General features: G+C 32.3%; 2 protein-coding genes and 1 pseudogene across 2 annotated transcripts; 1 reads left to right on the forward strand and 2 right to left on the reverse strand.

The window, feature by feature from the left end:
* LOC102582321 (metal tolerance protein 4-like) lies at positions 1–6,315 on the reverse strand. Its single transcript, XM_006354110.2, has 7 exons — positions 5,997–6,315; positions 1,936–2,105; positions 1,276–1,474; positions 1,003–1,181; positions 769–919; positions 459–589; positions 1–373 (listed from the first exon to the last, which is right to left on the reverse strand). Exons 1-7 carry the CDS (start codon positions 6,202–6,204, stop codon positions 194–196), a joined length of 1,218 nt encoding a protein of 405 aa, XP_006354172.1. The 5' UTR covers positions 6,205–6,315; the 3' UTR covers positions 1–193.
* Positions 6,316–9,374: 3,059 nt separating this feature from the next.
* On the reverse strand, positions 9,375–11,650 carry LOC102577551 (acidic ribosomal protein P1a-like). The gene is given in 4 exon segments (NM_001288246.1): positions 9,375–9,579; positions 10,271–10,474; positions 10,713–10,790; positions 11,606–11,650. Coding segments are annotated over 3 exon segments (327 nt in total). The 5' UTR covers positions 10,782–10,790; positions 11,606–11,650; the 3' UTR covers positions 9,375–9,525.
* A 3,423-nt stretch (positions 11,651–15,073) lies between these two features.
* LOC102582993 (uncharacterized) overlaps positions 15,074–16,594 on the forward strand; it is a 4,569-nt pseudogene continuing 3,048 nt past the window's right edge.

Here is a 16,594-nt window from a genome sequence, read left to right on the forward strand (position 1 = left end):
AATGACACAAGCACCTATCACTTGAAAATAAATCCAAGTTATTTATATCCTCTCTTTCAACAATCCCTTATGCTGGATCATATGAATATACACATTTATATAGTTAAAATGTCTCAATAAAACAACAAAACCCCGAATCGTCGAAAGTAATAACAACCCTCCTCCATTATCCGGGCATAATGTAACCATGAGCCTAAGGTTCAGTGTTTGGCAGCCTGCTGAGAACAGAGTGCTCTGGTTTGTGTTCACATTCAAAATCGAGATGAACGAATGCTCGTTCAACTTCAGGGAGTTTCTCGAGCTTTATTTGTAGAGTTTCTCCGATAGCATGTGCTTCTTTCAAAGGCAAATCTTCCGGGAGTTCAATATCAACCTACGTTACAATAACCAAACGAGTGTCAAAATCATCGACAGATGAATCATTCACGCTATTATAGATGATTTTTCCGAAGACTGACCTCTACAAAGTACAAGACACCAAATGTGTAGGCTCGAACTGTATCAATACGCTTCACTTGAGGGTGTCTTATAACAAGATACGTTAACTTTTGCAAGTATTCGGGGGGGGCTGACTGTCCCACCAGTGACACTACATGAAGAACGTCGTTCAGTATGGAATCAAACATCAGAGAATTCTTCGGTACATTATGTAATAGAATTCTACACAGTTGGAGCTCACTCGAGAATAACAAAATCTTTTAGTAGAACACTCAGTTTTTCAATGAGGCTATCGATGAAAATTGAAGTTCTGCAGGAATGAGACAATACCTGCGTTTTCTAAAACAGTTCCTGACCAGTTGGTGATGGTATAAAGTGCAAGAATAATGGCACCAACAGGATCAATCCACCAGTAGAATTTATCGCCAAGTATAGCTGCTACCAGTCCGACTACATTAGTAACCACGTCAAAATAATGATCCTGTCGAAAGTATCTTCAAGTTAGGAGCCTAGACGATTCAGGATAACGATGCCAAAAATAGAACGTGAAGATACTGTACACACCTTTGCGTAGGCACGGACAATGTTGTTTCCTGAGCTTCTGCAGTATAGCCAAAGGGCAAGTTTTACCACTGTGGCCGTTATCATGATAGTATATAACCAGAAAAGCTGATCCGAGGTCATTTTATCAGGAGATTCATTTTTAACGAGTTGTTCTACAGCCTGAATAAACACCTGAAAGCCTAAAAAGGAAGAAACGTGAGCCATAACGACTCAATAGATTATGATGAAAATAGGATGAAATGGTTAACGTGTCAAAGGAGATCGATCACGTACCAAGTGTAGCCATAACAGCAGCAAAGATAATGATCCCTACTGGCTGCACTCGCAACTTCCCTATAGGATATTTGTAGATGTTGATATTTTTCATTGACAGATGACTGAGCCACAGTATGCCACCAGCCATGAGATCAAGTAACGAATCCAATGTAGATGCAGCGATAGCTAGGGAACCACTTGTCACCGTGGCATAGATCTGAAAGATGAAAAGACAGTTACTACTGCCATTATAGAAAAACGCATAAAACGCCACTTGTGCACATCTCGATTAATTCCACAGGATACTTGCTATAGTACTGGATAACTCTGTCCACCAAAACTTGGACAGATGGAAGACATTACCTAGTGTTTTTGCCGAAGAAATGCATTCACTCTAATTTCACAAGTGCATGGCTTTCTTATATGATCAATGTTACATCAATCTTGGAGAATTTGAAGTAACAACATACTTTATCAACTAAAAGTTGTGATACATTACTGAAATTATATACTTACACTATCCTAGATTCATCGACTGTCAATTTGTAATGACAGAAGCATATGCAACCACAAAGAAAACGGTCGATTCATATATAAGATACGAGAGGTCAGATATGCAAGTTTAGAGTTTTCTCATTCTGGGATCATGAGTTCAACTGAGCATGTAATCGTTGTTACCTTAAGAGCTAGTAATAAAACGTTTGCATAATTGGAGATCTGCATTGCCCTCTCATCTTGAGATTGTTCGTCAAGACCTTCATCATCAATGAAACTAGATGCCACAATGGAATCAACTTCTTCAAATGACTTCAAGGTCTCAAATTGTTTTTCATAGTAATCCTTTTCTCCTGTGGTACAAAAAAACCTCAATAATGAAAAAAAGGTAATGAATAATAAAACAAAAAAAGTGAAACTGGGGTTTAAGTTTACTACTAGCTTGGTCACGTGAACCCAATTACTTTTGTTCAGACCCTATATATGTATTAAGATATCCACTAAATATCTATAAGTATTTGACTATGAACTCATTTATTGATGTATAATAACTTGAGGTTGTTGTAGAAATTCATAAACTTCAAATCTTGGATCCGTCTTTGGTTATTGATAATCTGACCTCTCTTCAAGCCTTATAATCCCCATATCCGACCCTCTGCGCCCATCGTTGAGACAGAGACGGGAAGGGAGAGAGAGGTATAAACAAGTACAACTACGGGTTTTGAGAGTCCTTAAAATCCAATTGAACCAAACACCATTTTTATCCTAGGATTAGCATCTTTCACAAAATTGCATCTCAATATCTCTAATCCGAAACATAACTTTTCCTCACCCTTTGACAAAAACTGGTAAACAACACTGCGATTTAGCCACACTAATGACTAGGCTAGATCTCTTATAAAGTACGGAAGGATTTCATTCGTCCCTCTGCACACCTCTGTAGTTTATGACCTCTAAGGGTTTGTGAAATCATCTTCACTGATCAATCAATTAGCTATATATCGATACTAAGTGTCACGAATCGTTTATATGAATGTCATAACAAGACATGGATTATTAAAATGCACACTCAGCTATTACCACAAACTATTAGGACCAGAAAAGCCTTTTATACAAAATTTGCAACCAAGAAAAACAAAAAACGATGTAACGATAAAGGACCTTCCTTCGCATATAGAACACATGTATACCTTATGCTACTACATATATCGCTTAGGCTATGTATATGTGTTTAAAAGACCTGCTAAATATGTACAGATAATAAATTCTGAACCCAGTATATTTGATGGAAGTGGTAGAATAATGAATTTGAACCCGTCAAGTTCAAATCCTAGATTCGTCTCTAATTTGAAATGTGCTTGAATTAGAAGCTACGACAGCAAGTTCAATACAACAGATACACATACATATATACATCAGACATGTATACTGCTTCATATATCCAGAAAATGACATAAAGAAGAAAGGAAAAAAACTAATCTTTCTGTCACGAGAAAGTTTGGAACTTTATCTAAACAAAGCAACGTTCACTAAGATTCTACAATTCGTTTGGAACTTTATCTAAACAAAGCAACGTTCACTAAGATTCTACTATTGTATTCTTTCACCACTTCGATACAAGGACAATTGCAACTTACAAATTTTTTCTGTAACTTTTTCATATCTAAATTTAACAACTACGCCTCAATCCCGAATAAGTTCAGGTTCGGTATATGAATCCTCACTATTCCATTTAAGCTCAAATCACGTCATTGTCACACCAAAAGTATCTAAATTTTACTTCCAAAAATCAAATAATCTAGTTCAATTTCACTCTAGAAGTTGAAAAATCGAATCTTAAAAAGCGAATAGCATCAAACAAATTAGAACAGAAGGATGCTTCTTTTTCAAATCTAACTTTAATTCCTACATAAAGGACTAAAAGCACATAATTCAATCAATTAAACGTAAAAATTGTGCTTCGCCAGATATCACAAGGATCAAATCAGAATTTACCAATAATCGAGGGACCAACAATGCTATTATCTAGTTCATTTTTAACTCCTTAAGATAGTAAATTGAATCTTGAAAAGCAAAATGCACCAAACAAATTAGAAAGGAAGGACCTTCGTTTCCGAAATCTAACCAAACTTCCTACATAAAAGGAATAAAAAACAAATATTTCTATCAATCAAAAGTTACGCGTGCCTCGTCAGATATTACAAGGATCAAATCGGAATATACAATAACCAAAGAGGCTAACACTGCTATTATCTCAAAAATGTAACTATCTAGTTCATTTTAACTCCTTAAGTTAGTAAAAACTGAATCTTGAAAAGCAAAAAAAAGCACCAAAAAACTCCTTAAGTTAGTAAAATTTGAATCTTGAAAAGCAATAAAGCACCAAGCAAATTAGAACAGAAAGACCTATTTTCACTTCCAAATGTAACATTACTTCCTACATAATGTAGGACTAAATATACATGCCAATCATTCAAAGGTTAAATGTGCTTCGTCAGATATCACAAGGATCACTTTCACTACTTAAGTTAGTAAACAATTGAATCTTGAAAAGCACCAAACAACTCCTTTAAGTTAGCGAAAAATTGAATCTTGAAAAGCAAAAAATCCCCAAGCAAAATAGAACAGAAAGACCTTTCTTTTCATCCAAATGTAACATTACTTCCTACATAATGTAGGCCTAAAAACACATGTCAAACAATCAAAGGTTAAATATGCTTCGCCAGATATCACAAGGAGAACTTTCACTATCACTACTTAAGTTGGTAAACAATTGAATCTTGAAAAGCAAAAAACGCATCAAACAACTCCTCAAGTAAGTAAAAAATTGAATCTTGAAAAGAAAAAAGCACAAAACAAAATAGAACAGAAAGACCTTTTCTTCCCTTCCAAATATAACATTACTTCCTACATAATGTAGAATTAGAAACACATGCCAATCAATCAAAGAATATCACAAGGATTACTTTCACTATCACTACTTAAGTTAGTAAACAATTGAATCTTGAAAAAGCAAAAAGCACCAAACAACAACTTAAGTTAGCAAAAAATTGAATCCAGAAAAGCATCAAATAACTACACATGTCAGCAAAAAATTGAATCTTGAAAAGCAAAAAAGCACCAAACAACTCCTTAAGTTAGAAAAAGTTGAATCCTGAAAAGCAAAAAGCATCAAACAACTCCTTTAAGTTAGTAGAAATTGAATCTTGAAAAGCAAAAAGTACCAAACAAATTAGAACAGAGAGACCTCAATTTTTCTTCCAAATGTAACATTACTTCCTACATAATGTGGGACTAAAAACACATGTCAATCAATCAATCAAAGGTTAAATGTGCTTCACATGGATCACTTTCACTACTTAAGTTACTAAAAATTGAATCTTGAAAAACAAAAAGCATCAAACAACTACACAAGTCAGCAAAAAATTGAATCTTGAAAAGCTAAAAAGCACCAAACAACTCCTCAAGTTAGTAACAGTAGAATCCTGAGAAGCAAAAAAGCATCAAACAACTACATAAGTCAGCGAAAAATTGAATTTTGAAAAGCAAAAAGCATCAAACAACTCCTTAAGTTAGTAACAGTCGAATCCTGATAAGCAAAAAAGCATCAAACAACTACATAAGTCAACAAAAAATTGAATCTTGAAAAGCAAAAAAGCACCAAACAACTCCTCAAGTTAGTAACAGTTGAATCCTGAGAAGCAAAAAAGCATCAAATAACTACATAAGTCAGCAAAAAATTGAATCTTGAAAACCATAAAGGACCAAGCAACTCCTCAAGTTAGTAACAGTTGAATCCTTAAAAGCAAAAAATTATCAAACAACTACATAAATCAGCAAAAAATTGAATTTTGAAAACCAAAAAGGACCAAGCAACTCCTCAAGTTAGTAACAGTTGAATCCTGAAAAGCAAAAAAGTATCAAACAACTACATAAATCAGCAAAAAATTGAATTTTGAAAACCAAAAAGGACCAAGCAACTCCTCAAGTTAGTAACAGTTGAATCCTGAAAAGCAAAAAAGCATCAAACAACTACATAATCAGCAAAAAAATTGAATCTTGAAAACCAAACAGCATCAAACAACTCCATAAATTAGTAAAAATTGAACCTTGAAAACCAAAAACCATCAAACAACTCCATAAGTTAGCAAAAATTGAATCTTGAAAACCAAAATGCACCAAAAAACTAGAAAACAAGAACCCCTTTTCTCCTTTTTTTGAGGGGGTGGGTGGGGTGGGGGTACCTTTAGACAAGCTAGAACTCTTGGTATTATCAATGTTTGATGATGAAGATTCAACATCAACATTAACACAAGACTTCACTTTTTCAGGCAATCTTGCTAAGAAATCACCCCTTAGAGTAGTAACTGAGTTCCGCCGTCCACTATAACTAAGCTTCCACCCATCCAACAATGGAGTTTTCACTTCATTCTTGATTTCTTCTCCCTCCATATTTTTTTTTCATTAATTTTTTTTTTCAATTTTGTTAAAACCCCATTGACATATTATAGCTCCTTGTGCAGAGTTTTTTTTATTTTTTATTTTTATTTTTTTACATAAATAATGAAATTTTATTGTTATATTGTTTGGTGTTGATAAATAGTTAGATAAAGGCTATATAAATCTTCTGAAAAGATTTTTTAATATACATATTTGTATTAAAAGACAAAAGTAGTTAGGAATTAAATGATGAGACAAAATAATTTTATACATTAGAATCTTATTTATAGAATTTGATACGTATTTATGGTATTGAGTACGAAATTTTGTTTACTTACTTTAAATTTTATACCATTGATTGTTGAGTATTACTCCTTCTATTTAGTAATATTTGTCCATTGATTAACTTTGCACGCTTCTTAAGAAATTATAAATAAAAGAGTAATTTTATTGTATTATTCTTTAAATATAATAAATATAATGTCTTAAAAAATATAATAAAATGACTATAATTAATGATAAGGTTAAATTAAGAATTATAAAAAATTATCCATTGATTTTATAAAGTAGACAAGTATTGTTGAACATCTCAAAATAATATACTGGACAATTATTGTTGGACGGAAGGAATTCTTTTGTACTATGATACTTTCATATTGCATCGCTCTTGATTAATTTTGGGATATTTATTTAATAATAGAGATATTTTGATCATTTCATCACAATCTATAATTAATTTTTTTTAATGGATGTGAAGCTACTCTTTTTATCCTCATGGATTCTAGCTTTGAAATGAAAATCTTAATACTGAATCATTTAATTTATAATAGATTTTACATAATTTAAAATTAACCGAATCAATAAATTTTGAATATCAAGTTGTTATAAAAATGAAATGATTTTCACAAATATGCTATTTCATTTCACTATTTAATTTTAACCTTATTTTAAATAAATTATATAAAAGTCGAGACATTAAAAAATATGTAGAAATATATTTTGAGAATCAATTTGATTCTATCTCTTTTCATTATGTTTGAATAAGGAAAGAATGTCAAAGAATTGATTTTTCTTTCTATTGTTGAATCTCTTTTTGATTATTCAAATGTGATATTTTAAATCCTCATTTATTACTTATAGAACTCAAATTCCAAATGGTCTCTGTTTTGAACAAGTCTAAATCTATTTTTTCATTTTCATTGATTTGATTTTGATATCGAAATTCAGATTAAAAAAATAAAATAAAATATAATAACTCAAACTATAAGACATTAGACTAATTCAGATTCACCTGAACAAATCAATAAAATTGAATTTCATTGTGATTTTATATATGAAATAACATATATTAATATTGATATTATAGACTGATATGTAAATACTTATAAAATACAACCTCTATCTTTATTTTATTCTAGAAAATAGTTTTATAGCTACAATTCAACTAATAAATCATGTTATAGAAAAAACATACGACCAAACTATTCATTTATTAGAATTTTGTCTATTTTAATCCACTTATTTCATTTAAGATAAGAATATCTCTCAAATCCAATCAAGTTTATTAATAAAAGTTATTTAAAAAAATATAGCTAAATTTTAATACGAATACTGAACACTAATATTAAAAAGGAAAAATATAAAAAAGTTTTTGTTTCTTATTATGATCTGACAACTAAATAAGTGAGTAGTGAATTCCTACCTACTTTCTCCTAGGTGCAATAATTTTTTTGTCTTTTTTCCCTTTATTACAAGTTTGAAAAGTTTTAATTAATGCCTGATTTTTTTTTATTTTCAAATTTCACCTTATCATTGTATTCTACGAAGGTGAAGTGAAAAATAGAATTAATATGAAAAAAAATTATTTTTCAATTTTCACTAAAAAGTTATTTACTTTTTTATGTTTAAAGAGTATGCTTTTCTAGGAAAAATGTATCATTATTTTTTTACTAAATCGAACATGAAAAAATTATAAAATTAACCGAAGAAGTTATTGAGCTCAAGCACAAATTTGTTTAATGAAAGTTGCTTACTTACTCCCTTGGACTAATTAGACTTAAATATCTTGATTTCGTTTTTAAAAAAAATATATTTTTTCCTCCAAACCAAACACACCCTATATCTATTTTAGTGTTTTCTTGTTTATTTATTTAAATATTAAAGCTGGATCAATATTATATTATTAAATCTTATTTCGAAAAACCTAGAACATGCCATTTAGAGAATATTGATTGGTTGAGAAAAATAAATAATTAAAATCAATCTTTAGTTCATGATTATGGCTCTTTTTTCTCATTATTAGTTGTTTGACATTTTCATTTGTCTAATCTAATATAGACAAACAATGATAAGAACATAAATAACCAAATGAAAATACCTATTATTACTTTTAGTTTCAACCGTCCAATTTCATTTTTTATTTGTATAAACTTGTAGGTTAGATGATGACTTATTTATCGATTCAATCTTTGAATCGATCCAAATTAAAAAGAAAATAAATAACCATAAGAGGTAAACCTCGAAACAGGATGGTCAAAATTCATCAAATGTACAACAACCTAATGTAATCCAACAATACACAATCCTTGCAACTACGTTGGTAAAGTTAGGGAGGCTGTTTCCGATAAGACATTTATTCAATGTACTCATCTAGTTCATCGATCATTCAATATATATATATATACACACACTACCCAGTAAATCAAGTTCAATCACATCATATAACATGTTCTCTGGACATACATAGATGCTAAAAGGTCCAGTAGCAGTAGAAATCAACAATTTAGATGAAATTGCAGAGTATGGGGTCCCAATCTATGTTGCTCGAACTCTTCAAAAATGTCATTGGATGCGTGTCGGATCCTTCAAAAGCAATGCAATTTTGGAGGATCCGACACAGGTAAAGCAACATTTTTTGTGAGTCCGAGCAACTTAGGTCCCAATAACTAAAGATCAAACAGTAAAGAAGTCTATCCAAACATGTAATAGTGCTGTCAAAAATGTCGAGCAACATAAGATAGAAATAGAACAAAAACTTCAGCTTCGAGCTCAATCCAAATCACATACCATAGTCTCCATGTCGACTATAGGGAGAGCTACTGGATTGGGATGATCGGATTGTCCTCGTTATGAAAGTTTAACAGATCATCCAAACCATAAAACGACATAATTGGAGTCGGTAATAAGTAACATAACTGATGTTCATAAACCATAATTATGTCAAGGTTACATTTAACAGTGACAAGCAGATCAAAAATCTCCTTAACAAGGGTGCTATAACCAAGTCTCATCAAACTTTTAAAAAAGAACAAAAAATCGTACTGGGAGTAGCTCCTAATCAAACAGACTGAATCCCATATCGTCATCACTTTCTTCCTTGGGCTCTTCCTGTTCGTCATTACAACAAAAGCAAACAAAAATTAAAGAGGTTTGCAATGACAATGAACTACTTCTAATCAAACAGACTGAATCACATGTCATCGTTACTCTCCCTCCAATCAAACTGACTGAATCACATGTCGTCGTTACTCTCCCTCCGCTCTCACCACAAAGCACATTGAGGATTTGAATTATACTACCTCAAGTAGTAATAAAAGGGTTCTAAATCTAATTTGTGATTATGTAAAATAACTGTTTAGCAAACATACAAGGTTGGGTCAGAAACTACTCAGCTACCAAACAAATAACCTAAGCCTGCATACGACTCTGCTCTCAAGAACTCCCAATTAAGGAGATTCCACCAAATAATCATAATTACTTTCTTCTACTGACAACAAATCGCAACACCTTAATAATAAGTTCAACATCCAAACATATCTTAGGAATACACAATTCATCATCAAAAGATTCAACCATGTATTCAAAATCATCTTTCATCACTAACATCTTTGCCAAAACTTTAAACTCTTCACCATTTTTTGTAAAATTATTTATCCATTTTGTTCTCATTAAGAGTTAAGGATATCCAAAAACATGACTCTAAAAAGATTTCAGGATATGCTCATCAAATTCACATTTTTCAATAACAATTTTTCCCTTTCATTGTTATAGAAGTAAAGTAAGAAACATTTCTTCTCACCTTCTTTTCCTCAGCAGCAGGGGCAGCAGCTGCGGCACCACCAGTGGGGGCAGCAACAGCGACTGCACCACCACCGCCACCAGCACCGACATTCATGATGAGATCACCAAGGTTTCTCTTCTCAGCAAGCTTAGCAAACAATAGAGGCCAGTATGGCTCCACTGTCACATTAGCTGCTTTGACTAAAGTTGAAATTTTCTCAGCCTATTAACACATCAAACACAAACAGATTCAATATAAGCAACAATGAAGCCCTGTAATTAGAAAATATTACACATCAAACACAATCAAAATATTAGAACACATGAAAAAACCGGATTAGAAATATTACACCAAAACCACAATCGAAAAAAACCCAATAGGATTTGAAAATATTACACACCAGAACAAAATCACAATAAAAAACGCTAGGATTAGAATAATTAGGGCAAGAGAATCTTACGGTGATTGGAATGTCCTCATCATGGAGGAGCAAGGCAGCGTAGGTGCAAGCAACTTCTCCGTACGACATATTGATTAACTAACCACAAAAGAAAAAAAACATGAAAATGCTCAATCACTTTGAAAATGGAAAAACATAAATGAAAATACTAATAAATGTGAAAATCACATGGAAATGTTCAAACACACCCAAACGTTACTAAATAAACTGATAAAAAAGCTGAGAAAATTACGAAGACAATATGAGTAAGTTCAATCACTTTTAAAATGGTGAAAATTGCATATAAATGTTCAAACAAACCCTAAGATGACAAAGTAAGCAAATGAAAATGCCAAGAAAACTGTGAAAACAGTATAACTAAGCTCAATTGCATTCAAAATGGTGAAAATTACATGAAAATGTTCAAATGCACCTAAAAATGACGAAACAAACTGATAAAATTGTGAAAACGATATGAGCAAGCTTAATTGCATTCAACAGAGTAATTCCCCTAGGCTCCTAAAAATGGCATAATAAACTGATAAGAATGCTGAGAAAATTGTGAAAACAATATGAGCGAGCTCTATCGCATTCAAAATGGTGAAAATAACATGGAAATGTTCAAACGCACATAAAAATGACGAAATAAACTTGTAAAAATGCTGAGAAAACTACGAAAACTATATGAGCAAGCTTAATATGATTAAAAATGGTGAAAACTACATGAACATGCTCAATCAATTTGAAATGGCGAAAAATAAACGAAAATGCTACTAGACAGTAAAAATCACATGGAAACATTCAAACACATCCAAAAATGACGAAACAAACTGATAAAAACGCTGAAAAAACTGCGAAAACTATGTTCTTAAGCTTAATTGCATTCAAAAATGAAAATAATAATAATCATATACCTTCGAGAAGACGGCAAAGAGTGCACGGCGAGTTCGAGAGCAATTTCTGGTCTTCTCCTTAGGGTTAGGGTTTTGAAAATGTAGTAGTTATAAACTTATAACGAAAAGAGCGACCTAAATGGGCCTAGAATGTGAGAAGAAGTTTGAGGCCCATTTTTATTAATGAAGCCCATTATGGCCCATGTTCAAATTTGATCAAATTCATCTACTTTCACTTCATAAGAGACTCAAGTTTGATAAAAAAAAAACGAAAACGTTTGTTTGATTGGTGAACAAGTTAAATATGAATTAGGCTTAACACATAGTTAACCTTGTAACTTATTAGGATTTAGATATTTGAACTAAGCAATGATTCCTCGTCAAGTAAGTTTGAGGGTTGTGGACATACGTGTATACCGACCAAGGATGGAAAACCGATTTCTCTCATTCCACTCATCTAGCGCTCTTTACGAATTTGTACAATCAATGCCACGAAAATAGTCAGCTCTATTATCAAAAAAATAAGGAAAGGGGCGACAATTTGACACCAAATAACCGGAGGTGTGGAAAGAGTAGCCGTGAGAAGCAAAAAAACTCATTAATAAACGGCGATAGTTCGTGAAGGTTTCTACATAAAGAACCCTTGGTTCTGGCAATGTTTCAATTAAACATATCAACTCCTAATGAAGTGTTCCAATTAGATGTTTTAAATCAAAACTTGAAAAAGAACTTTTAGGCGAAATTTCATTCGTCTATTAAAGTAGTTAAGTTAATTACATAAAATATATTATCTCCTTTAATTATACGTATCAATCTCAAGAAAAAATTGCTTGAGGTTTTACAGCTTATTGAGGCGAATGAAAATAATTAAAGAAAATGATTTATTGCATGTGATTAACTTAACTATCTAATATACAACTCAAAATTTGAATTGAAAAAAATGTCTAATTTAGATATTAGGTGTTGAGGTGTTCAATTGAAACACGTCTTAGTTCGAGTATCTAACAAAATATCCTGACAAAGTATCTAACATAAAATATCCTAAATACATTGTTTACTTTTTCCAGTAATTTATCAGAAAGCATTTTCTGCACTACAAGGAGAATTGAAGGGGTTAGTTACTGTCTCTATGACTGCCAATAAGAAAAATTGCATATTAAGCATTATAACTGATGCATGGACAGCATAGAATTTTACTTTAAGGCTTTAGAGGGGGTCGGGGGTGGGGGGTGGGATCAACACGAAGGTCTATAGTTTGAATCATTTAACTCCAACAGAGGCCATGAAGTCTTCATATTCAGGATCACTCTCTTGTTTTTTCTGCCATTGCTGGATTACCACCAGCATGAGGATGTCGAGGGACAGACGTGGGCGAGAAGGGGTCATATGATGTGCTCCAGAGGAGCAAGAGGCAGGCCTATCATGACGAAAGAAGACATTGTTGGCACTACTAGAAAAGAGTAAATTACATGGGGATATTATCTGGGGAAAATTTTCGCAGGTAATACTTGCAAATTTTCTTGCAAAATTTTTAAATTCCTCAATATTAGAATATATTACCTGTGAAACTTATATTCCCAACAAATTTCGCAGCTAAAGTTGATACCATTTTGCACTAAATTAGTTCTTGCAAAATTACCTAGGGAAATATATTCGCAGGAACAATATCTCTAGCTAAATCCCTAGGTACATGGACCAATTTTTTTTAAAAAAAATCCTTTTAATCTGTAGGAAAATTCCAAATTGTCTAAAGAATTATTTATGGGGATTTACCTAGACATTTTATTACCTTGAGAAATAATTGGGAATTTAGGAATTATTAGATCAAAATTTAGGAATGAGAAATAATTGGAAATTTAGGAATGAGAAATAATTTACCTAGACATTCCTAAATTACTAATTCCAAAAATAATAAGTAAGTTATACGGAGTATATCTTTTAAATGATTAGATTTTTTTACACTTATATTTTTATTTTTTTGGGATAATAGACCAATTAAAATTTTAGGAATTGGAAAGTGATTGTAAGACCCATTATACTCATTTTCCTTCTCTCTAACTCACTTTACACTGAAGCTTCTCTCCAAAACCCACTAGAGCTTCTCTCCAAAACTTACATGCAGAAGCAATGGTGGAAACGATCTGATTTTCCAAAGCTCCAATCGGTGTAGCTCCAAGTTCCAAGCTCATCCAAAGTTCATCTCCAAGCTCATCTCAAAACTCTCCAAGCAGACCTCATGCTTCTCTCCAAGAAGATTTTTCCGAAGTAAAGGACTACATATCGAAAGATTTGCTTGCCAATCTACCCAAAAATCGAGGTTAATCTACAAATTTCATCTCTGTGAAGTTAATCTGTAAATTTTTGTTTACTGATTTTGTTTGGATGAAAATCGAGTGAAATTTTCTTGCAAATCAAATTTGTCGCTTAAATACTTGGCCAATGATTGTTGCGGTGTTAAGTTTAGCTCCTTTTTCTTTTTCATTAGCTGTATTTCTTCTTAGGTGCTTGTTATGTTGTTAGTTTTTTGTTTATGATAGCGATGTTTGGATCAACTGTGCACACTTCAGGTAATCGTCAAATAGATTGCTACAGCCCACACCCATACATATAGGTGTTGGTTGGTGGGTAAACTTGCCACCAATATTGGAGAAGATGAGTGCATGTCCTTATTATGTTTCTTTTCTATAGATTATTGAATTTAATATCCTACAAATGATGTCTATTATAGCATCTCGGCTATTACTTTAACTCAACTGCTCCTTTAATTTGGTCACTTGTGGCTGCAGGACTGTACTACGTTTAAATAGTGTCTGATGAGTTGGGTCTTCTCTGTGGCTCCTCTGTAATTATTATTGTTTAGCAATTTTAAGTGTGGCTCAGCTCCTTCAACTTTTGCCTTATATACTTTAACTTAGAAGTACGAATATATTCATAGTTCATACTTTATTTGGTCTATTATTGTTCATAGTTCATACTTTATTAGAGAGGAATCAACACATGAATTATATGTTAACCACTTAAGGATAACTACAAATGAGTAATAGAGTCAAGTACAATCTGACAGAGAGCTAAAATTAGAAGTACAAATATATTCATAATCTTGAAACTTAGTGATTATATTCTAATTGTTAGTGATGTGATTGCTTGATGTTGGATCGTGTTCCTCATTCCGTTTCCTTTACTTGATGGAACAACCCAAAATTCAGTTAATTCAACCCAAGCCATTTTGTGATTATATTCCGTTTCCTAACCAAGTTGTCTGTTGGACCATGAGTAGAATGTGAAAGGTCAAAAGTACTCGGTTGACACATCTATGAGAATTAGCTTACGATTTCATTCTTTTTAGACCTCTGCTTTAGTTAATACATCATATGTATGTTGTGTGTGTTCTCATATTAGAATGCTTTGGAGATTATTCCAGTAGGTAGGATATTAATATATTTGGGCTAGCTGTATATACTTTCTGTTCAGATGATTAAAGAGTAGTAGGTAGGATACTAATATATTTGGGCTAGTTGTATATACTCTTTGTTCAGATGATTAAAGAGTGTATGAAATGCTTCTTTTTTTTCTTTTCCTTTCTTATGGGCGTGTAATGTATTCAAGACTGGTTCTTTTAAGTAATGATTTCCATCACATTTTGTTTCAGTCTATATTCTACTATGTGTGCTTTCCTCTTTGTTTTGGTAAAATCCCATTTTACAGAAAATTTATTAAGAGTCAGTTCCCTCTCTAAGTATACGAGGGAACTGACAGAGATGACAAGTTTATTATTTATGAATTAGAACATAAATTGATTCGAGGTCTATTTCTGGTTCACTTGATAAATCAGTTTCTAGTCCTTTCTTTTGTCCTTGTTCTTGTATTTTTTATGTGCATATTTTTAGGTTCATGTGACTGACTAGTAGCTTTCCCCAACCATTGTTGAACCATACAGTATCTAAATTTCATTATTTATGTGTTTACAAACATATTTATTTTTTGGTTCAGAAAATGAAAATTCCCGAGCATAAAAAATGGATGGTAAATAGACTAATCCCCGGTCGAGCGGGATATACTACAGCACAGTTGCAATATTCGGTGGCTAGATGATAAAGAATTTGAACAATTGATGTTACCACCGGCCAATAGGACTCCAGTCACCTCATCTAGTACAGTTGGCAATAGAGACAATGATCATCAAATCTGGATTGTACCTGAAGAGGACGGGTAATAAGACTAACTTTTAATAATACATTTGCTTAGCTGAATTGTTTATCTGTTTATATTTTCGATAACTACTGTATTTTTATATAGGTTTGATCCTCACAAGATAGTAATTGACGGCATTGCTAGTTGCATTCGTAGTAAATTTGAATTGGCTAGACCCTCATGGAAGAAGTTTCCACAATCTACTCATGATATGTGGTTTGAGGAATTCAAGGTAAGGACACTATACACATATGATTATATCAAGTCATATGAGTTTGATATTAACCTGAGTTACTGCTTACTGCCTTCACTGATATTTTGTCAATCTCGTTATGATATTTTGGTTGGGTCATTTTAGCTCTTGCTTCTTTTATATAATTCTTCATCTTGCTCATTGGGTTGTTGAGTTTCCCTTTCATGATTGTTAAGATTTTAACTTCTCGACATGTACGGCTAGGTTCAGTTTTCATTTTTTATATGTTTTTGGGGCTACCTGTTTAAGACTCTAAATAGTAATGCTAGTCTCGATATTGCTTGGTCTCTTGGTCTTTTTCTTGTTACCTACTCCTATTTAAAGATTTCCCTGTCTTCAGTCCTCTGCGTTAAGTCTTAGTTCGTTTAATGGTAAATATTGCATCAGATTTATGTAAAGCATGTTTCTATCAATCTACTTGGGTGCATACACGTCTGTTTTTGTTTTTTCTTTACTGTCTTCTCTGCATTTATCTTTAAGCAGTGACCTTTGAATGGTAAATGCGAATATATTCTTCGATTCTTATCTTAATTCTATCTGAATAATGTTGTTTTCTAGAAATGCTA

The sequence above is a fragment of the Solanum tuberosum genome, unplaced genomic scaffold, assembly GCF_000226075.1.
Source record: "Solanum tuberosum cultivar DM 1-3 516 R44 unplaced genomic scaffold, SolTub_3.0 scf00172, whole genome shotgun sequence".
NCBI classification, from domain to species: Eukaryota; Viridiplantae; Streptophyta; class Magnoliopsida; order Solanales; family Solanaceae; genus Solanum; species Solanum tuberosum.